General features: G+C 38.9%; 2 protein-coding genes and 1 long non-coding RNA gene across 4 annotated transcripts; 2 read left to right on the forward strand and 1 right to left on the reverse strand.

Moving 5' to 3' along the window:
- Positions 1–6387, forward strand: LOC110470718 (ovalbumin). 2 transcript variants are annotated; one of them, XM_085573459.1, is made up of 8 exons: positions 1–52; positions 1469–1652; positions 2277–2327; positions 2879–3007; positions 3661–3778; positions 4424–4566; positions 4744–4899; positions 5992–6387. In XM_085573459.1, the coding sequence occupies exons 2-8, from the start codon at positions 1485–1487 to the stop codon at positions 6385–6387; spliced, it is 1161 nt and encodes a 386-aa protein (XP_085429585.1). In that variant the 5' UTR covers positions 1–52; positions 1469–1484. The 2 variants fall into 2 exon arrangements, with proteins under 2 accessions (XP_085429585.1, XP_021386254.1); XM_021530579.4 differs by lacking the exon at positions 1–52 and having other exon boundaries at positions 1383–1652.
- On the reverse strand, positions 3002–23457 carry LOC146768272 (uncharacterized). Its single transcript, XR_014953315.1, has 4 exons — positions 22673–23457; positions 6142–6382; positions 4757–4914; positions 3002–4645 (listed from the first exon to the last, which is right to left on the reverse strand). It is a non-coding gene; the product is annotated as an uncharacterized LOC146768272 (long non-coding RNA).
- LOC110470709 (serpin B10-like) lies at positions 16559–23857 on the forward strand. The gene is made up of 8 exons (XM_031503938.3): positions 16559–16760; positions 17848–18025; positions 19024–19137; positions 20749–20883; positions 21258–21375; positions 21742–21884; positions 22459–22614; positions 23453–23857. The coding sequence occupies exons 2-8, from the start codon at positions 17858–17860 to the stop codon at positions 23855–23857; spliced, it is 1239 nt and encodes a 412-aa protein (XP_031359798.3). The 5' UTR covers positions 16559–16760; positions 17848–17857.
- The last annotated feature ends 219 nt before the right edge of the window (positions 23858–24076 follow it).

Below are 24076 nucleotides of genomic sequence, written 5' to 3' on the forward strand. Positions count from 1 at the left end.
ATACCCACATACAGCTGGGAAGCTGTATTGTCTTTGGTGCTGAAGCTTGAAGGTAAGCATTTCTCTAGGAAAATTTACGTTCTTATTGCATTATTTCTTGGTTCTGACTAAACTTAAAAAGAGAGAAGTTATTGTCTTGTGTTTGATATTTTTCAGGACAGAATATTTACATTATATCCTCTAGAAATCTCACCAGTGTATATGCATTCTACGCTACTTTATTATGTGTAAAATCTGAATGTTTGTGGTTTGGGGGAGATTTTAAAAGTTATTTTTGGGTTTAAAATGTTATTTCATGCTCAAAACATGATTTTATTTCACAGCATCTTATCTTCCCATTCCGTATCTTTTAAGATTCATTTTGACAAACAAATAATAAGTTTCCTTGCTTGTCCTCTGTTTCAAAAAAGTGCTTTTAGAGCAGAACTGTGGTGTTCAGTGAATTTGCTAAGTTTATTTTAGTGTGAAATTTCTCTAGGAGTTGCATTCCTGAAAAACACAGTTGGTGAACACAACGTAAAAAGGTATGTGGGTGGACAGATGTACAATTTTTAAATAACTTATAAGTGGTAACATATATACAGAAAGGAAAGTGAGAGAAAAATGTGTGTGTCTGTATGTGTATATCCAAGATGCCATCTGTAACTTTTGTAGACTTTAACACTACAAAGAGAAACTTGAGATTCCAGCATTTAACTCCTACATAAGGGGCTGGATTTTGAAAAACAGCTATTTAATTTCTCAGAAAGGTTATAATCTGAGAAAACATAGCATATTTATACAAAACAAGCTATATCTGAAAGCACAATACAATGAAACATGAATTTTGAGCATCACTCTTGCTCCAAGATTAGGTGACCTTTGACAAATTATATTTTCTGTCCATGCTTCTATTATTTAAACAAGAGTAAGCTACACGGCTTTGAAGATCTACTGACAGTAAGTACTGTGCAACAAATAGATACTTTAATGCACCTACTTATTTTTAGAAAATAAAAATAACTGGCCTCTGCTTTTACCTATATCTATCCAGTCCTAGACCAAATGGAAATATAATTTGTGCTTAAATTTCCAGCTTTCCAAGTATATGAAAGACATAATATTTTCTTGTTTTCATTAAGCTACTACAAAGTACTAAGGAATTTTAGCCTTTGGTGAATGAAAATAAGTACAGACAAATGTTGTTTGACTGCTTTGAAAAGGTAAACAGAAATCACACACATATTCCAGAGCTCTGAGGAACTGCTAAAAAAGGTAAAAGTATAGAAATACAGAAGGAAACAGATTTGTGAAAACAGAGTTTCTAACATGCATGAGAGATGACCATAGCAACAGACATTAACATAGAATGATTTCCAAATTACTTGTTTATATTTTATAGCCTGAAAATTCCTATTGAACTACATGTGCTGTGTGTGTATGCTATTCCCATCATTACATTGTTATTTACTTCTGCTCTTTGCTCCAGACAATACTGCTGCACAATGGCCTCCCTCGGTCCAGTGAGCACAGAAGTTTGCTGTGACATATTCAGGGAGCTGAGAAGCCAGAGTGTCCAGGAGAATGTCTGCTACTCCCCTCTGCTCATCATTTCAACCCTCTCCATGGTCTACATAGGTGCAAAAGATAACACCAAGGCTCAGATAGAAAAGGTGAGACTATGTTTAGTATTTTAATCCTCCTGCTGCTCAACAGAGCCACAGCCCTTAATGATATGATGATGTCCCTCAGAGGCTAAAAAAATGTGTATCCAGAGTTACCAAAACATGGATCTAGAGTTATCAAAAGCTGTGGCCACCTGAAATTCCCACAGTGTTAAACAAATGCATCAGCCCAAAATCTTGAGACTGGATTTAAATTTTATCACACTTTAGGAATAGAATTCTCACATTCTAGTGACCCTTTCTTTGGAAAGGGAAAGGAGACAAGATCTATAGGGAAAGAACCAAAACATATCCACAGTCTGCAAAGTGTGTCGTGTGTTTCCTACAGTTCCCACTATCTTCACAGAGAGTGGCTGGCTTGTTACCTATAAGACAGTTGGCATTGTTGGTAGCATGCACTGGAGCTGAATCCTAGATGCTCAATCGAAGAAAGGATCATCTAAGCAGGCAACAGTATGCATGGCTATTCAGAGATGGAACAGATAGATTGCTCTTTTTGAGTAATGCTCAGTTAGTCAATAGGTTTGCTTCAAACATTATGTGTTAATCTCAGCTGCATAACCTTTTTCTTGTCATACCAGTTATTTCAACTACTGCTGTTCTTAATTACAGGCTGTCCACTTTGATAAAATCCCAGGATTTGGAGAGAGTGTTGAATCTCAGGTACAGAAACAATTTAATCCCTTCTCTATGTCCGTTTCTCCTGGGAGCAAAATCTATCAGATAAGCAGTCTCATAGCAGTTCCAGTCCTACTCCAACGTGCAGCTAGTGTTCTTCATCCAGCTTTTGGGGGAACAATTCATTCATGAGAGTGAACAGAGAAGGTAGACAACAGAGAATTCAGAGCAAGCATAAAATCAAATCCATCAACATAATATTGGGCCAATAGGGGGAAATTTTTTTGATGATTATGCAAAGTAGCTAGTGGTTAAGCAGGTCTGGTTGGTAACTGATCTGCTGAAGCTAAATTAGTGTAGCAGTTAATTAAAAGCCCCCCCAGAATGGTACGATGAAATTACAGTAGAAAACTGTAATTTTAAGCACTGAATTATACATTGTATATTACAAAATTACTACATCAGCATAGGATGAACAGTTTATTAAGCAGAAGCATCTGAACTATTCTACTCCTTTCATATAGTATGTAATACCTATTCATCATTAAAACTAGGATAACATAATCTGTATTTTTGTTTGTATTCATGTCAATCAGTGTGGCACATCTGTGAGCATCCACAATTCACTTAAGGATGTCTTCACCCAAATCACCAAACCAAGTGACAATTATTCAGTCAGCATTGCCCGCAGACTTTATGCTGAAGAGAAATACCCAATTCTGCCGGTGAGTTGCTCTAAGATCTGATCTCAATGTCAAAACTGTAACTTTCTGTAATGCAAAAAGCACTGTCAGAAATCTAGGTTGTGCTAAATAAATTTTCTTCCATATGGAAAGATTCTCTCTATCCTACCCCCTGAAAATCTTGAGGAAAGATGTGACTAAAAGATGTTTGTGCAAAGTACAATAAAGATCCAATCAAGTCAAGGTATAACTAATAAAGGTAATTTTTGCTTGCAAGAGATAACTCCAACTCTTTTCTCAACTTGCAAAACAAACCTGGAAAAATTACTTCAGGTTCTCAAAGATATGCCAAGGTTTTCCGTTGAAAGGAACATTTAATTTGAAATTCAAGGAGAATACATTGCAAAAAACAAATTAAAAGTGGGCAAAAAGAAAAAAAAAAACCATACTTAACTGAAATGAACATTGATTTTTAGATTGAACTCAGCTCTGGAAAATATTTTGTAAAAACATGGGCATTTAGTCTTTCTTGAAACAATGCATTTCTAATCTCAAAATGCTTATGAACTAGCTCATGGTTTAATGATTAGGCTTAAGAAGCAGGTTGCTTATATCTCTTAATTTCATTCTTGCCTTTTACATCTGCAAAATGCTTTAGCATTCTGATCTGAAAATTGCATACATTTTCTTTGCAGGAATACATTCAATGTGTGAAGGAACTGTATCAGGGAGGTTTGGATTCTATCAGCTTTCAAACAGCTGCAGAAAAATCCAGAGAGCTCATAAATTCCTGGGTTGAAAGTCAGACAAATGGTAAGAGGAAACCAAATATCAGCATAGGTATTTCCCTTCTGCCACCATGTTTGAACAATACATGAGAACATTTAAATCGGGTAATGAAAAACTAGCACCTCTACCTCTGCTCCTTCTCCTGGATAATAGATCAGTTCCCAGATACAGAACTATCATCTAACAATTTCTTTTTCCTCAGACACATCCCTGTTAGAGGACTCTCTATCTGTAGAGGTTTTGTGGATATGTAATATTTCCAGTCCTGATAAAAGGGACAGCACTAAAGTACGCTTTTTACACATTGACAAATTGTTTGACAGCAATGTTTCAACTTTTGTTTGAAGAAAAAAGTATTAAATGTTTGGGTGGGAGATCATCATGGGATACAAGGTTCCAGTGGTTCTTCCTGTTGACACAAAATATGCTAATTTTGTATCAAGTGAATCTCTGGATCTTATACCTCTCACTATAATTCTTTATAGGGAGAGAAACAATAACCATTGCCAAGAGCAGTAAGCAGATCAACCTTGGAACTACAAGACAGCTACAAAACCAATGTCCTTACCCTACACTCTCCTTCCCTCCATTTAATGTTGTAATTGCCAAGTAAGATGTGTTATACACAGATGTATTATACATGTTCTCTTTTCCTGTGCATTTTGAAAGGGTCGATCAAAAATATCCTTCAGCCAAGCTCTGTGAGTTCACAAACTGACATGGTCCTGGTCAGTGCCATCTACTTCAACGGATTGTGGGAGAAAGCATTTAAGGAAGAAGATACCCAGACAGTTCCTTTCAGAATTTCTGAGGTATGTGGGCATACATAACTTCAATGGTGTCATCTTCTAGAATTTATGAGGGGAGTAGAGAAGTTGCTGTACAATCTTCCTGAAAAAGAGCAATTATCAGCTTTAACCATAAGAAGGCATTTCTACACTCTAGGAATAATCTTTCTGGAAACTATATTATTTTCTTTGGTTTTGCAGCAAGAAAGCAAACCTGTGCAGATGATGTCTCAGATTGGCACATTTAAAGTGGCAGAGATCCCTTCTGAGAAATGCCGAGTCCTGGAGCTTCCATATGCCAGTGGGCGGCTGAGCCTGTGGGTGCTGCTGCCTGATGACATCTCTGGCCTGGAGCAGGTATGACCCTGGAAGCTGGGTTTCAGAAAACCATAAACACAGTGAAATTTTAGGTCCAAAGAAGCTCTTCACAATAAAGTTGTCTTAAAGCACATCCCTAGCACAGATCTGAATATTTGCAGCATGGGATTGTTGCATAGGGGTATGCGGCTATCTCAGTGGTCCTGCAAAAATTTGTGTGAGGATGGATTGCTAAGCAACTGCTTTAGTGGGTTAAATTTTTATCACTGCAGAATAGATTCTTCTCAGATAAGCAGCTTTACTCCAGCAGCTTGAGCTCCAAAGCTTTTATATCTCAATTTCTGCATACTGAGGAATTTACTGGAAAGGTCATCTTAGCTTGAGTATTTGTAATTATTGAATGGTTTGACAGCCTTCAACATGCTTCCTTCGTGCCTTCAAAAATTCAACTATCAAAAAATTGAATATGAGTACTGGAATGGTTAAAACCATTTCAGAAAGTAAAACATACATGACATATTGCTGTTGATATGAAGAGAATATAGCCATTAGCAGGAATGCAGTTTGAATAGGAAAAGTTATGCAATAAATCTGAGCTCATTGAAATTATTGCACACTAACTCAAATGCCCTAAATTATAAAAATAAAGAGTCATTTGACTATAGCTAAATTACTTCAGCAATAACTGAAGAAAACTCATTTATTACTGAAGAAATGTAGCTGTGTTCAAATGCCTCTAATGCTTACTAATACTTCTGGTATTAGTAAAACCATTAACACTTCCTTACTTGGAGATCTTAAATGTAGATAGAGCTTACAACTTATAAGCACAGAATGACTTTTGGAATATATTTCTGAAGAAAAGATAAATAGGCTTTGGGAAATTTGCTAAGTAGCCATCTAATCAAGACTATTAGTTGCCAGTGAGCCTATTAAAGAAATAGGAAGCAGAATAGAGAAGAGAATCATGGCTTACTTTCCTCTTTTAGACATATTAATTCATATAAACCCAGAAAATACACCATAACAAAAGCAGTCAGTTTAAGAGGAAGAAACGTCAAATGGTACTGCATTGCTACAGAAGAAATTGTGCACTCATCTCAGAGATCTAATTTGTTTTTTTCCTTGCAGCTTGAGACAGCAATTACCTTTGAAAATCTCAATGAGTGGACCAGTTCCAATAAGATGGAAGAGAGGAAAATTAAAGTTTATCTCCCCCGCATGAAGATTGAGGAAACATACAACCTCACATCTGTCTTAAAATCCCTGGGTATCACCGACCTGTTCAGTTCATCAGCCAATCTGTCTGGCATCTCTTCAGAAGAGAGCCTGAAGGTGTCTGGAGCATTCCATGAGGCATTTGTGGAGATCTATGAAGCAGGCAGTAGGGTGGCAGGCTTATCAGGAGCTGGGGTAGATGACCCAAGTGTCTCTGAAGAGTTTAGGGCTGACCACCCTTTCCTCTTCGTGATCAAGCACAACCCAAGTGACAGTGTCTTGTTCTTTGGCAGATGCTTTTCCCCTTAAAGAGAGGAAAGCTGAAAGAGTTTCTGTCCCCCACAGCAAGACCCAAAGTGCTGCAGTATCAGGGGTAAAAACAAACACTAACGTTCTCTTTTATCCATATTTTCTAAAACCAGAATGATTTATTTAAAGAAAAAGAAAAAAAAAAGTTAAGGCAGAGAAATTTTGCCAGGAAAGCAGAGGCTGTTTGCCTTTCCTTTCTGCTGAATATTATTATTTACTCATATATTAAGAGTTACCGGAATGAAAATCTGACCCAAAGAAAGCATGAGCATTAACAGAGATGTTCCTGGTGCAATTTAATAATAGTAGTGCTGAATCGTCACACTGAAAAAACACATCACCTTTTTTGGGAAAAAAATGCAGTCTTCTAACTGATCCAGGTTTCTCTACAGATAAATTTTGTGATGACTCCTCTGGAATAAGTCACTCAAATTTTCCTAAATTAAACTCTAAACTACTTCCAACCATACCTACTCTGACAAAGCAATTGATTTTTATTTCTACCCCTGATACTGCAAGGCTCTTCCTCACTTTCTAAGGATGCATTATAGGAATCTTATAATTCATATATTCATATATTTCTTCTTAAGCCTGTTTGGGTCAATCATCATGACTAAGCATGGCAGATTGCTATTCAAATTTTCTCCCTGTATCCTATCCCTGTATACAATGGGTCTTGTGGGTGTACACTTCTGCTCCTTTAATCATAATAAAAACTTATTTAAGCAAATGCTTTTCATTTGGAGTATTTTAAATGCACATGGGACAGGGTAATCCTGGCTATGTGTACAAATCTGTGGCTTTGGGTGGATGGCAAGTTGAACATGAGTCAGCAGTGCTCTGGCAGCCAGGAGGGCCAACCTGGGGTGTCCTGGGGGGCATCAGGCACAGCATGGCCAGGCAGGCAAGGGAGGGGATTGTCCTGCTCTGCACCAGGGCAGCCTTACCTCGAGTGCTGGGGGCAGTTTTGGGTGCCACAGCATAAGAAGACATCAGTCTCTGAGAGTGTGTGTAGAGGAGGGGGACCGAAATGGTGAAAGATCTCAAGGGCAAGACTTACAAGGAGTGTCAGAGGTCACTTGGCTTGTTCATCTTGGAGAAGAGAACACTGAGGGATGACCTCATCTCAGCCTACAACTTCATCACTGGGGGCAGGGGAGGGGGAGGTGCTGTCCTCTGTCTGGTGACCAGCAAAGGCATAAGGAAATGGAATGAGGCTGTATCAGGACTGGACATTAGGAAGAGTTTCTTCATTCAGAGGGCTGGTCATTGGAACAGGCTTTCCCAGGAATGTGGTCATGGTGCCATGCCTGTTAGAGTTCAAAGAGCATCAGGACAATGCTCTTAGTCATACAGTTTATTTATAGATAGTTCCATGAGAAGCAGGGAGTTGGACTCAATGATCCTTATGAGTCCCTTCCAGCTTGAAATATTCTATGTTTCTGCAATTTTTCTGCCTGAGTTGGTTCATTGATTTCAGAGAGGTGATGAATAATTCTCTCATAACTCGGGGCTAAGTCAGAATATTGAGAACAATTTTCTGCCAGGAAGGGACTGGTGTGACCCATACTCCTCATGCACACTACTCAAAATAGTCAGATGCCACAATTTCTGCACAAAACATGATTCATCCAGTTTCTCTGAAACAGCAGTTGATAAGCAATCTGAAAGGCAGCTGGATATGTGCAGAATCTACATGCCAGTGAGACTCAGCATTGCTTCAGAGAATAGAGGGGAATAGGAAATGGGAAGGAGTTTTACTAATTTTACTATGTGTTTACAAAGATTTATGGCTTTTATTCATAAGCTAAGGAGAATAATCATGCTACGAGATGGGATGTCTATGGTGAATTATAGTTTTTCTCTGAAATTTTTTATTAATCTCTTTGACACTGAAGCAAGAAAGGAAACAGAACTGTGAGGAACCATCACAAAGAAGCACCAGGAGAGTAAAACAAAAATTTTGGGGGTGCAGTTACTGCAAGAAGGCTGTGCTCTTTCCTGATTCCAGTATGTACAGCATAGCATCAGTGCTGTGAGAACGGTGGTGGAATGTTTTTTCAGTTCCACCACACAATATTTACTTGTTCTACTTGTTTTGGCTTCCCCTGATCCATCCTCCAAAATAACACATATTTTGGCAGGACCTAGGGGACATGACTTGCTGGTAGCAAATATGATCTTGCAAAAGAACAAAGATAACATGACAACACTTTCACTGGTATGTAAATAGTTCAAATATATTCCTTCACTTTCTTTTATCTTAGCTGATTACTGATCAATAGATAAAAATGGGGAAACATATTGCAAGAGACCTCACAATGTGTTTACTATGGTCCTAGAGTTTCTGTTGATCTGGTCATGGAAATAGGGCACCTAAATTCCTAAGGACACTAAAATTTCAGAAGCTTTCTTATAAAACTACAATATTTCTAGGCTGTTTTGGTTTCTATCAATAAAAGCCTACTTCTTCACAAACAGAAGACAAAGAAGTTCATCTGCTCCTGTGTGTAGACAGATATTTTCACTGCTACCTCCTGATTTCTGTTGACTTCAGCTGCCAGCACAGCAACAAGCAGTCATATTCTGATCCCCAGTAGCCACTTCCTTAAAAGGAAAAAAAAAAAAACCCAAGTGTTCCCAGTCCTGTTTTCAGAAACTATTTTGGAATTTTGCAAATCATACACCCATTAAGGAATGGATGCTGGAGTCCTCAGATCCCAGATGGAGAAATATTTGTTTGAATGCTAAAAGTTTCAATAGCCTTCCACATCTGAGGTACTGTAGCTTCTGTAATAACAGGCACGCAAAGTACAGGCCCCTAGAGGAACATGCCTGGATCTAGCCCCAAGCTATGTGCCAGATATCAGACCTCCACCACTCAGCATGGAACAAATCCTCTCCTTTGTGCCAAGAAATGAGGATACAGCTTCATCTCACCGTGCTCAAAGAAACAAAATAGTTAACATCATGTCCTAGAGACTCCAGCTTTCTGTTGTGTCATGAAGTACAGGTGGATTATACTCTTGATTGCCCACAGAATATCTTTCAGCACACTATGGAAAAAGGCTCACACTCACAGCTTTAGGATCTGTCATTAGAGGCTGTTATTGCTCTACCACCACACCCCACGTATATTTGTAATTTCTAGCATGCATTCAAAGGATTAGTGAGTTGTAACGATACAAGACCACACTTGCTTGCTTTCTTGTGGTCTTACAGTGGGAAGGTAGTTCCTTAGAGATGACAGAATTTGACCCTGAGGCATTATTGTTTATTCCAGTACTAACTGTTCTAATACATAAAAATACAAGTAATATTGCTTGGTTGAACAAAGTCATTTAATTGCAAATATTAGAGTTAGAGAGTAACTTGTGTTGGAATGGGCAGCTGGCAGTCCCCTGGTCTTAACTTCAGAAACACATCGGGGCCTTTCCCAGCCAAATGTTGTATATCTTTAATTTTGGAGAATCTACAGTGCTAGGAGTAATTTAATTTTAAACATAAATCCAAATATTACTAATGTAGAAATAGTGTAGACTATTTATCCAGCTTAGTTTTTGCTCACCAAATGAGAGTTGGCCACATGTGAAAATGAGCCCTACCAGTTCCTTCATTTTGATTCTCCCATGTCCAGTCCACAAAGATCTCACTGTTTTCCCTTACTTTTAAACCTCTTGGAGCCAGTGCAGAACACCTCTGAAAATCCCAATGAGTGTTTAGTCAGCCATATGAACAGGAAATTTATAGGAAATTTCATCATTCCTAACAATGATTAGCAACAAAAGTGAGATAATAGATAGCTTCATGCTACACATTTTAAGTCCAGAAGCATAATTTATAGTTTATCTACATTTTATTATATGGCACTATAATTGGGATATTGTTTGCACCTGGCCTCTATTTCCGCATTGTTACAGTATTGAACTTCCCAAGAAAAAGAGTTTAATACCATATAGTCCAACTGTCTTGTGAAAGGAATAAACAGTCTCAAATTTCATTCTACTCCCAGAAAATAGAAAAAAAGCCAAACTAATTTTGTGTTCTTATTTCTTTAACTCTTTCATCACTTTCCTAATCTTTCTAAATGCTAGCAATAGCTTCCCACAGTAGGCAAACAATGAATTTCTATTAGTGGCACCTTCAGAGAACAGGAAAAGGTTCCTAAAGGTGAGCAAATCCTTACAAGAAAGGCTGACTTAGTCACACAGGTAAAATTCCAGTTTAGTGGCTCTGATAAGATGGCAATGAGTGGGAGAATAGTGAGGTTCCAGATGTGTTTTTGTAAGGAATGGAATTACAGATCAAAGGGGGCAGAGGAGGAATTGTTGAACTTCACAGGGCTGTATGCAGGAGCAGTTCCTCTTTCCTCTTCCCTCTTTTCCCTTTCATTCTACCTCATTTCCCTTGGATGTGGTTCATTAACCATCTCTCCCCAAGATGCTGACTATCCCCACCCTTATCATGCCCTCTTTTTTCCTCCTTGCCCTTCAGCAATCTCTACTTCTATGGGCAGTGAGGGAAGAGGGCAGGGCTGGAATCGAGGCTCGATTCTAAGAGGAGAAATGTCAGGGAGAGGAAGAAAGTTGGAGGACAATTTACCCCTCCTACTGCCTGGAGGGGCCATCTGCTATGAAATTATGCTTTGTCAGCTACAGAGGCCACGCTGCATCTCAGCTGCTTCTGCATGAGGTGGGGAAAGAGCCCCTTCCTCCAGCCACAAACAGAGAGACATTGCTCTGCCTTCCTTACACAGCTTTTGGTAACTCCCCTTAGCCTGATGTTGCCTCTATTCCATTGAATTAAAATCGGTCTTGACCTATGTGTTTGTCTGTTTATGTTCCCAGATAAGGAATTAGCAACCACAGAAGCAAGAGATATTAAAAAAGACAAAGGATATTAAGGAAGATTAAGCCAAAGGCCTAGAAAAGTAAGGGTGATATACCAAGAGGAAAGAAAAGTCTAAAGCAGCTGAAAGGGACTACTGCACTAGTTTTAAACTACACAGAGAGAGTACTGCTTTTGGCTTTCAAATAGCTAAAACAGCCACCTATATCAGTACAAAAGATAATACAGGCATGAAGATCTCCTTACTTATAGCTGAATCAAAAGAGTTTGGAAATGTTTTGGTAAAGAGCAGATGGTCATCAGGAGAGTTTAAAAGAAGGTCCTCTGTGCAATACCCTGCAAGTTCACACTTTGCCACTCTCACAAAAGTTTGAGGAACAAAATGAAAACTTTCCATTTTATTTTACCTGAGAGCAGAAATGAACATGAGATCATCTTGTGAAGTATCAGGTCATTAATTTCTCCTTGGCTGTGAAAAGCTTTCTAACTTGAACCACGCAAAGGATGACAGGTCTCAAGAGATTTAGATCCTTTTTGCAACAGGCAGGGAATGTGAGACATGGAAAGATGCAATCACAAAGTCATTGATGAGACATATTCAAGTGATGCTTATGACACTACAGCTTAGCTGAGGTCCTTGTCAATCTAAAGAGGAAATTCCACTCTAAGCCTGATTTTTGGGGTCTCCCTCTTCCAGGACAATGCATTAATGCTGCTGTATGTGCACTTAACCAGGCATTTTAGATCAGTTCCAAGGTTAGCCTAAAAAGCATGAAACTATGCAGGGGCAGCAAGTGCCAAGCAGATCAGTGAATACCAAAGATTTTCTGTACACATTGTCAAGTGATTATTGGGAAAATTCTCCTGATAAAACTCCTGAAAACACCAACTGCCTTGGGAAACTCCAGGTCATTCCACCAAGCAAGAATATTTGCAATCAAATTGTATGAAAAACAGAGAATATTTCTAAATGGTTTTCTTAAAAGAAAGTCTTTCCTCTATATTCTGCTCTGACACAAGGCTCCTGTTTAGGATGGGCACCCGTTTAGAAATGTGTGTTGAAGATACACTGACTTGATATTCACATCCTTCACCTCATAATGTGGCACATCCTTCACTATTGCACTGGAAGGGGAAGATGGGATGAGCTTTCTGATTCAGTAGTTGTGCAGCAGACATACAGTTCCACCCTTTGAGAGATTTCTTCGGAAAAATGACACGTTTCAGCCAAAGTGCACACAAGTGTCATGACACGTGTCATGACTCATAATGCAGAACTGTGTATCATGGCTGAGAAATTAAGGTCATTCTTCATATTTCTGGTGTCATCTGTGGCCTGCGATACTTTTAAAATGCTCACCACCTGAGTCATTCAAAGGAAAACTGCACCCTTGTATGTGTGGAAACAGTATGCATATTCATTCACAGATAAGCTGCCTTGTTTCAGATATACAAACCAGTCCTTTATCAGAAATGCTGTGCTTCTTACCAGAGAAGAATTTCTCAGGATAAACATCACCTTTATTAATTACAGTGTCAAAGCTATAGCATGTAGAAGTAATACTAAAGTAAGGAAAATTCTGCTGGGACTGTGAAATTTTACCACACCTTTGCCTCTCCAGGTGTGGAACAAAATGCCTTAATAATATTTATACAGGAACCTCACCACACCCTTTGGGAACTCCTAAGGTTTTACATAATGTTAGAGTATGTCAGCAAGGATTGCTTGGCAAGGGAATGCTTCCAAATTTACATGTAGGAGGCACACGGCAGATCACTATCTACTTTGTTTCAAAATAAAGACACGTGTATTATCCACCAAAGTTTAAAGGGAAAAAGGATACTCAAGGAATGAATATCTCTTTAACTTAAGAACTATTTGAGATTTCAGTTTGATAAAAACTTGCCATCACACATAAATTCCTTCACAGCACAGCCTAAAATCTGTTATAATCAGTCTAGGTGATGCAGATAGGGTTTTTTTTCAGTTGACAGTGTTAGGTACAGCTCATGCCATGCTCTCAGTTACACTATGACAGAGTCATCACCCCAGGAAAGAGCCCTGCTTAGCACAGAAAATGTTATGTTTCTAGTCACAGAATTGTTGTGGCGCGGCATGCGGCGCGGCACAGAATCATATGCTGAGGTAGAAGAGACCCATGAGGATCATTGAGCCCAACCTGCACAGGACATCTCAAGAGCCACACAATGTGCACTGCGAGTGTTGTCCAAATGCTCTTTGAACTCAGACAGGCTCGGTGCTGTGACCGCTTCCCTGGAGATCCTGTTCCAGTGTCCAATCATCCTCTGGGTGAAGAAACCTTTCCTGATAGCCAGCCTAAACCTCCCTTGACTCAGCTTCATGCTGTTTCAAGTCCTGTCACTGGTCATGAGAGTGAAAATATCAGTACTTGCACCTCTACTTCCCCTCATGAGGATGTTGAAGACCACAATGAGGTCTCCCCTGAGTCTCCTCTTCTCCAGACTGAACAGAACAATGACCTCAGCTATTCCTCATAAGGCTTTCCCTCAAAGCCCTTCACCATCCTCATGGCCCTTCTTTGGACACTCTCTTACAGCTCAATGCCTTTTTTTATATTGTGGTGCCCAAAGCTGCACACAGTATTCAAGGGGAGGCCACAGGAATGCAGATTAGAGCACTTATCACTCTTCCTATTTTCTCAATTTCTGTGCCCCTGTCCTCCTTACATTTTTTAATTTAAATCACACAGAGATTTAAAACAAAAAAAATACATCACACATACAAAGGGATTAAAATATTAGCAGATTTCAAAAATATTTTCCTCCTTATGGTTCTTGTATCTCCTAAAGTATTTTTAAAGTTTTTGAGGTATTTAAAATACTTTCATGTTTAAAATCTACTGGCCAACTCTGGCTGATTCAAAAACTTGAATAGACTGCTCTGCTGGGTGAATCAGAAATTCTTCCCTGCCAAGTAAATAAACAGTGCTGTACTTGTGAAAAATACTTGAGGATGACAGGGAAACGGAAGAGTTTTCCTTTAAACACCACTTTTTCTTTTTTTTTTTTTTTAATCTACCTGAAATATAGAACATGTTATTTGCCAATAAAATCAGATTTCCAAGAGCTATACAGACTTGATAGTAAAAATAAGCTACCAATGGGCATGAAAATTAGCCATGGAAAGTTGTATCCTAAAAATACTGTGTGAGAGCAGAAGCTAGCACTTTTCTGTGACAGCAAGTCTTTTTCTCAAGACCCTTAAGAAACTTCACAGGGCACTTTATAATGTTCTGTTTAGACATCAAACATATCACCTACTCCTGAACTCAGGCACTAATGAACTGAGCAACACACTGTGTAGTCAAAATGACGTGAGCAAAGTTACACTGAAACTGAAGGGAAAAAAATTGCCTTTATGCAGCCTGCCAATATTTGCCCTAACCAAATGGAAACATGAATGACTGCAGTGAAAAGGACCACAGGTTTACTTCCCACAGGAAGGATACTATTAGCACAAATATAAGTCTCCTAGTGTGCTGCTGTGTTGACTTAGTAAGGAGTGGGAGCACCACTGCTACTGGGTCAGCAGTAGCACCATGCAGTGAGTTGTGTCCTCCAGTGATGCTAATTTAAATGGATATTAGAAAATATTATCAACCCATCACTTTTATAAAGCATATTTTGTCTTCTGAGATTAGTATAATTTTAGTTACTCAGTATGTTTTTCTTATTTTTGTGTCCTAACCACCAGCCATGACACTCGAGAGGTGTTCTAAAAAGGTAGCTGTAAAACCTTGTGCAAAAGCACAAACCTCTCATTCAGCCTAACCCAGCATTTCTGTGTAAACAGACCTCAGTCACTTCTTGTAAGCCAGCAAGCAGAAGCACTAGTTAGCAAATTAAGTTCACCCTGCTTTGTAACCAGAAAATCCACACTAATTGCTCTAAGGGATGAAGTCTTTTCAGGGTTATCTATTACTCTTCAAAAACAGGGCTAAATTTTCAAAGATTAGTCAAATAATTTATGCTTGGGAAACCATTTAAGGCCAATGTATACAGATTACAACTTTCCCAGGCGCTATGGGTGCAATTAGCTCTGCAGTGAATACCTCTCCTACACTGTGCTGCTCTCTGTGAAACATAATAGATATGTCTAATTACAGCTCACACTGAAACATGCCCCTTTTGTGTAGCTACCGTTTCAAAATATCCGAGGGGCAGGAAAACACCATCCAATTAAAGTAATGTGGCTCCTCGCAGGTGGGAAAGCAACTTTAGCAAAGCTTTCAATTCCCAAGTTACATTGATACAGAGGTTTTCACTATTGTCAAGAAATCCTTTTCAGCTGTGCCCTCCTCTGCCCTGTGCCAATTTTTTCAGGTATTTCTATGGTTCATTCCTCATTATGAGATCCTTTATGCAACCCTCTGCCCTACAACATAAATCCATGTTAAATGCATGCTCACAGACAGAAGGTCAGAAGAAAGCTCTCCAAAGGCAGTTTATGCTGAGGAAGCAGACCTTGTGAGTGAGTCCTGCTCAGTGCTGGGGAGGTATCCAATCCCTACTCAGGTTTTCAAGGTGGAGGTATCAACAGTGCGAGAGATAAAAATTAAATAAAGGGCAAGGTAGGATTTTAAAGGGTGTTTCAGTTAGGAGTCAGAGTAGGCACGGACAGATACAGGAAGGACTATAGAAGAAGGGACACCGTGATTGCAAGGAAAATCAGGAAAGGGGTATTTTAGTAGCCCAGGAAAGAAGAAAAAGAAAATTTGACAGATTATTCATCTATTGGAATGGAAAATAAGGAATAGATCTCTGACGTGCTACATGGGTCAAACAGCTTCCAAACTGGGTGGGGAAATAGAAATTAAGTCTAATCTAAGACCCACGCTAAGTTCAAGTGATGTTGCCCACTGCTAAAAAAAGTCAGGGTCTGATGTCTGAGTCTTAACCTTCCCTATCTCACAGTTACAGAATTTCCCTGGCTGTACAGTCTTAGAATCCTCCAAGATTAACAAAACCCATTTTTCCAAAACAGAAACCCACCAGGAATGACAAATACTTTCTCAGAAGGAAGCAGCCAGTAGAAAAACTCACACATAAGAAGTCCCTTTCTTTTTTTCTGTCTGTCTGTTTCTCAGAGATAAATTCTGTAATACAAACCATAAAAGAAGTAGGTCAGTGACTCTCTTTTTTTAAACTCTCCAAACCACAAAGGAAAGATTGTTCAAAGTAGTGTGGGTTCAAGTTGTTACTAGCCTGTTGCCACGAATGTGTTTATAGAAATACTTAAGCAGTCACTTTAGTAAAATTTTTCTAAGGTATCATTCTTACCATCACTTCACATCCTACTCTGAGGTGATTCAGTTCTTCCACAGGGATGTGGCCTATAGGACATATTTCATTGCAGAGTCATGAGTCATAAGAACCTTTGCAGAACCGGCCAGGCACACTATAAATCCATCCTACCCTTCATGTGATCTGCAGAAACCTTGGAGACACCCAGAGCAGCAGTGTTTCTCCCTGCACTAAACAAGGTACTGTAATGACTTCTAGATACTATTTATTTTACTTACTCTTGGCTGATGTTGCTTTGTTGACAAATAGGAAAAAAGGAAGCAGGTATCTGAACTAATGCTTGGGAAAGTAATTAGCTAAGATTGCACAGGCATAGCCTAGAAGATGAAAGTCTTAAAAATACACAGGAAGAGAAATTTATTGTTCAGAGTTCTGTAAATTTCTAGAGCTCACTGACTAGCATATCTATCACAGCACAGTAAGAAACATTGTGTTTGCCCAGTCAGATAATTTGTCCTTGTACTCTTTAGTTCTTAGAATTACCAGTTTAGCTCCTGATTTGCAAGCTACTAGGGTCACAAACTATCTTTTATTCTAATGCCATCCTATACCAACCAAAATAACTCTTAGTCCCTGACTAGAACCCTCAGCTAAACCTGCAAGGCAAACAACAAATAGCAGCATCTGTGGTCTGCTGAATATAGAAAGCTTGTATTGCAGAAGAACTGGGAAGCTAGGATCTGGGCTAGTGCTGTAAGACAGGGTTTCAGGACATTTTTAAAAGTCAGAAAGGTAATTCAGGATGCTTAGCATGCAATAATTGGAGCAGTGCTTGCTCAAGTATAAGAAGGAGAGTTTTCTCTTGACCTAAAGGAATAGTTTGACTGCTCCTGTTAACAGAGTATTTTCTCACTACAGAGATGAGCATCAAAAGGTTCTTGGACAAATTGAAGCATAAAATTTGTCATAAGAGACAGTTTCTCAGTGGTCTCTAGCCCATGCTTTGAAAAATAACACTATCAACTATTACTCCATGATGATGTAAAGGGCAGTGCAATAAATTTCCTGGTGAAAAAATATGAAACACAGCTAGAGTCTGGTTCATCCCTAAAAATGATAGCGGTTGCCATCAGTGAAACAGGACATGCTAAATTCTATGTGACTTTATAATAGTTAATGCCCCTCATTCTTCATTTAGGCAATTTTAGAAAGCCTTTTAATCACAGAAAAGACCAAACAGTGAAGAGGAACTTCTAAACAAATAGCAATCATAGCTATAGCTATAATAATAGCAATTAATAGCATCTTGTCTGTATTTCTTTGCAGCTTCAGGACAATGGATACATTGAATAAAGCAAACACAAGCTTTGCTCTTGACTTTTTCAAACAGCAGTGTCAGGAAGATGATGGCAAGAATATTTTGTTCTCTCCTTGGAGTATTTCATCTGCCCTGGCTACTGTTTATTTGGGAGCCAAAGGCAATACGGCAGATCAGATGGCACAGGTGAGTCTGGGCTTCTAAAAGTATCCATCTGAAAGAGCTGATCTCTTTGAGTAATGTCCTCCATACCAGGAATTTGCTGTGATGAAACAGAGGAAAGCCATATTATATGTAGAGTTTTGAGGACTCTCCCCTGTAGTTATTTCAAGTTTTACACTTTGCTAAACATAAATCTGCATCTACAAAATTAGAAAAAAACTATGTTGAGACTATAAACTTTTCTTTGGGGTATGTATTTTAGAGGCAAAATTGCTGACTGAAATTGCCAAGTCACACTGGTTCAAAGCTTGTAATGTCATCAGGGGACAGTGAGAACAGTCCCAATGCATGGCTACCAAACACCTAATGCAGGTACCTAGCTCCTGTTGTAGTGGGGGAGGCTTGTGAGTTTGCTTCTGCCAAGGCAGAAGTTGTCCCACCTGCAGTGATCTAACTCCTGATGTACAGGACAAAAGAGACCCAGTAGGGTAAAAAAGGAGGGAGCTTCTATTAGGATGAAGGGAAAACAAAACAAAACCAAAGACTCAGCTCTTCTGAAAAGTGTTCCAAGGTTGTTTGCATCCCTTTGTAGCCTGGGTAAGGTGGACAAGTCCAGAGAAAGGCATGGAACTGCCTGCACAATTTTCAGGCTTTTTGACACAGATCAGAGTTCCATTAAGACTTTGCCTTTGGTAGATTCCATCTGGGGGTAATTGGCTCTTTCCAGGTATTAACAGGTCATCCCAGGGCATAACTAAAAGCAGGCAGATCCCTCAACAAAGGCCAGGTACTTAATTAATTATAGTTTTGCCCTGCAGCCGTTAGCTTAGTTTGCACAAGCCATTTTGTACACATGGGCATTGAGACATAGCCAAAGATTTCATATTCAGTAAGGACTGGACACAAGGATAAAAATCTGAGCTTGATTGTCCTCATTACCAGTCCCTTTGATGTAACTGAAAAATTTCACTGAAACAGCAAATTTTCTAGTGTTGCATTTCTTACTGCTTTTTCCACTACAGGTACTTCGCTTTAACAAAGCTGAAGGAGCCAAAAATGTCACCACAACCATAAGAATGCATGTCTACTCCAGAACAGAAGAGAGTCTATCAAATCGACGTGCATGCTTCCAGAAGGTATCTCACCCAAGCTGGTGATCAAGCTATGGGCATGGCCACCTTTTCTCCTGCTTCTATTTTCCTTCCACATTTGTGTTTGCTTATGCTTGACTTTCTCAGATTTAGTGTACAAAATTAATTGGTGCTGCATTGTGTGATATCTTCACTTAATGCAACACTTATTGCATGCTTCCCCCTTTTACACAGAATTGCACAATCTAACCTCAAATTTGCAAAATTTAACATTTGATGATCAATAGATCTTTTGATCTTTTTCCTTTAGCTCTGAGGACAGATTTCTATTACTATTCTAATGGTAGCATAGTTCTTACCTCAGAGAGCTAATCCCAAAAAAAGAGATGCTCTTCCACACATTTGATTGCAGCATCAAGACAAAGAAAATCAGAACATTAACTTTTCTAGGATACCTATTCTTGATATGTTTTAGAAATTAACCTCCATTTTAGTTGAGAAGTTAACAATATCCATTTACATGTTGGTATTTTCCAAAGTAAACCAGCTGCCTGCAATAAATCTAAGAGAAATGGGAATAATTTTATTCCTGAGATAAGCCTTTGCCATACTGGCAGGCATCTTGTCCCAGTTTGTATGAAGTTTAACATAGCAGAACAATACAGAAGAGCAAATGTAATTCCTCTGAGTCAGTAAAGGCTATTTCCTAGTTGACAATTCAAAGATGGTGATATCAAACTCTCCTCCCTGATCTTTCCTGTCATCCTTATTCTTTAGGGGCATGAGCTGTTTCCCTGCAGTCTGCCCACAAAACCCCAACTGGTGCTAGTTTTGATGAATGTATCTGCATCTCACAGCCAAATTCCATGGTGGGAAGATTTATTTTAGGGGTTATGTCAACATCTCATTTGCACTGCATGAACAGGAAAGGGATTGTTCCTCATGAGTAACACTTGCCCTCACTGTAAGAATTACAGAGTGCTATGGGTAGCGCTATGGGTAATGCTATGGGTTCTAACACTTTGGAGATTTAAGGGTCTGTTTGTGACTCTGATTCTGATATAATGATGAGATGAATACAGCACAGGTGCAGATTTTTAATTTACTAACTCACAGCTTTTTCCTTGAGCTCATTGGAGACTCTCAACCCACATTCATTTAATCCTGTCACTTCAATATGGAGAATTTACTGCAATTACTGAAACATAAAAAAACCCCAAACCACAAAATATTAAGAGAAACATTAAGAAATTTAGGGGCAAATTTTCCATGTAACACTACTTTCATAAATTAAGGGAGTGATAGAGCCAAATCTCATGCATTAAGAATCACTCTCTGATTTCTGTTTTCTGGATATCCAAAGTTTCACAATATCCACTTATAAACCCTTAAATATTTTACACAATTCAGGCTCTTAACACTTGCATTCCAAGATACCACACACTGAGTGTCTATGTGTGTCTATACCACACCTGCAACTTCTAATACTTTAAAATTATTATTTCAATGGATATCCAGTTTAGAGCACCTTTTCTGCTGGAATATAGGTAACAGGTCACCCAAGGATAAATACTTTACTTGGATCTGTGTGAAGGAAAAAGCCAGGATCTTTACACAACAGATGAATAATGTCCTTTTTATTTCTCTTTCTCCAAGACAGAGATTGGCAAATCAGATAATATCCATACTGGATTTAAAGCACTCAGCTTTGAAATCAACCAACCCACTAGAAACTACCTACTTAAAAGTGTTAACCAGCTATATGGAGAAAAATCATTGCCTTTCAGTAAGGTAAGATTTTTATTCAGATTATGCAGTGTCATTTAATCCTCATGATTTACTTATGGCAACAGAAGCCATATACTTTTAAATATTTTCACTACATTTGCAAATTATGTTATTATCCTTAACATTAACATTTTCTATGATACCTTTCCTTAGACTTTGAGCACTAAAATTTTAGTTTTTGGGATGTGTATCTAATCTCAGAGTGATTTGTAGATGTAGTTAGAAGAGAATGTTTAAGTTAAGTGTTTCCACTAAAAAATACTTTGTTCCTTTGAGAAAACACTGTGCTTGTGCTCATGTAATTTTTATCTCTGGCTGTAGTAGTACTCATATTGGCATGCAGCAAACCTAAGTCAGGTGTCTCTATTGCACTACAGGAATACTTATTTTTAGCCAAGAAGTATTACAGTGCAGAGCCACAATCAGTCGACTTTGTGGGAGCAGCAGATGCAATCAGGAGAAACATCAATTCCAGTGTTGAACAACAGACTGAAGGTGAGTTCCAGCCTCCCCTCTCCAAATCTAAAAGGAGTAATTTGGCTTCTCTGTGCCCAAGGGGCCCATGGCAGGTAAATAATTCACCTCAGAATGGTAAATCAGACTTCTCCTAAATTGCTCACCTACTAACAATCTCTTACTAAAATGAGTGTCTTCCATCTCAGTGTGTGAGGATTATGGCTTATTCTTCTTTGTAAATCAAGACTACCCCAGTAACTACACATTTGCAAATAATCGCAAACTAGATTAGTGCTATGGCAGCACTTAAAATTTCCCTGGTTTATATTCCCTGAAACTGTGCCAGCACGTAGGCTGAAACCGTGAAAATGCACAGATGTGTGAATGTCCCTCTGTTTTCCCTAGGTAAAATCCAGAATCTGCTGCCTCCTGCATCCGTAGATTCACTCACCAGGCTAGTCCTGATAAATGCACTCTACTTCAAAGGAAACTGGGCAACAAAGTTTGAAGCTGCAGCTACCAGGCAAAGGCCTTTCAGAATAAACATGGTATGGCAATATACTGCCCTATTTCCTACACTGCAGGTGGAAAAACCTGAAAAAGATGGGGGGAGAGGAGGGTGAGGGAGAAATCCTGTCACTCTTTAAATCCATGTGGCAGGATAGTTATTTCATTTAAAGCATACAGTGTATTCAGTACATTTATTTCACCACACCTTCAGCACTAAAAACTGCACACACATACCAGGCTCTGAGGCACAAGTAAACTGTCAGAAGCTGACTTCAAAAAAGCTTCCATTCTCCAAAGGCAGGAAAAAAAAAGATGTGCATGGGTTAGTTCTTTACATTTTCACTTTTAACCATTCAGCAGAGTGGCATACAGTTTCCTGCAATTGGTGTCATCTGAGACAGCTCAGATGGCATGCCATGCCTCCTAGTGTCTTTCCAGTGTCTTGCAGGGATCCTCTGAAGATCCTGTGTTCTGTGTTCTACCCATTAGGATGTCTCAGACACATTGGACAGCTTGTAGAGTAAATACAATAAACATTCACTGTGCTACTTTAACTCAGTCCTTTTACTGTTCAGAGTACAAATGTAAAACATTCCATTTGATTTGTTGCAGCATACAACTAAAACAGTGCCCATGATGTATCTGAGGGATAAATTTAACTTAAACTACATAGAATCAGTTCAGGCTGATGTTCTTGAGCTTCCATACGTCAATAACGACCTCAGCATGTTCATCCTTCTACCAAGTGACATCTCCGGCTTACAAAAGGTAAAAAACCTGAGAATATAAATACTGTGAAAAAATAAGAGTGTCATTATTTACTTACTTTATGCATGTGTGAGGTAAAAGATCAGGCTGTAGTCATGTTTCTAGGAAGGAGGATACTGATCAGGCTCAAGGTAAATAAAATCTCAAATATGGTCCAGTACTGTGAGCTTGAACCTCTTGAAGCTCAGACTAGATTTCTTAATCTTGGAAGCCAGCATGTCTGTGGTTGCTTAAGTTTGTAAGTCCTGGAAACAGGTAACCCAAAACCCATAAGATTACTCCTTTTCCAGCTGAACAAAAATGAAGACACAAAACCAGCCCTGCTGAGATTCACTGTCCACACCACTTCAGACAGATACGATTTTATTCTGATAAAAACCCACCAAAATTGGGCAGCTTCTGTTATGTTCCAGGATGTCCAGAACTAATATGTATGGACACTGCCACCTTCTGTAAAAAGCTTGATTCTGCCTTTGGATAACAAACCCTTAAGAAATTTTCATTTTTAAGGTGTTGTGTGGGGGGTGGAGGAAAGCTCTTTTCAGTGAATTCTAAAATGTGGGGAAGACAGCTCTGGGAACAGAAAAAACAACCAGACTATTGTAGCTCTGTTATATATTCCTTGACAGCTACTGAGAACATTTCAAATACTGCATTGATATACCGTAGAACAACATTCTCCTTCAGTGAAAAAGATCTCTGAACTGCTGTTTCATGACTGTTTTTCTTGTACTCTTACAACCTCTTGAAAAGTTCTCCATTTAAGAGAAGGAAAAACCCCTAGGGCACAGGTTTTTGAACATTTTTAATTTTCTAATTTTCTTTTTACTTACTGCAGCTAGAAAGAGAATTGACTTTTGAAAACTTGTCTACATGGACGAATCCAGAACTAATGGAGAAAATGAACATGGAAGTTTATCTGCCCAGGTTCACGCTAGAAGAGAAATATGACCTCAAATCAACTTTGAGCAGGATGGGGATACAAGATGCCTTCACAGAAGGTCAAGCTGATTTCACAGCAATGTCCAAGACTGGTGATCTGTTTTTGTCACAGGTTTTCCACAAGTGTTACCTGGAAGTCAATGAAGAAGGCACAGAAGCAGCAGCTGCCAGTTCAGCAACACTGGCATCACGAAGTCTTGGTGCTACTGTTATCTTTCTGGCAGATCACCCTTTCCTCTTCTTTATCAGACACAATAAGACCAATACTATCCTCTTCTTGGGAAGGTTTTCTTCCCCCTAGAAACTCGATTACTAAACAGGTTATTGCAACAACAAAAATGAGCTAAATACACACCACAAGGAACAACTCAATAGCCTGCACACTTCTTAATTTTCCTGTACTGTTGACAAATCTCTCAATATTAGAAGAGAATATTTATGAAAAATAGCCTCAAAATTATGCCTCTGGCTCACTTTCCTGGCCAAAGAACTCCAAAATGCTAGCACTACACACTAAGTA

The sequence above is a fragment of the Lonchura striata genome, chromosome 2 (genome assembly GCF_050655825.1).
Source record: "Lonchura striata isolate lonStrDom1 chromosome 2, ASM5065582v1, whole genome shotgun sequence".
Taxonomy (NCBI): domain Eukaryota; kingdom Metazoa; phylum Chordata; class Aves; order Passeriformes; family Estrildidae; genus Lonchura; species Lonchura striata.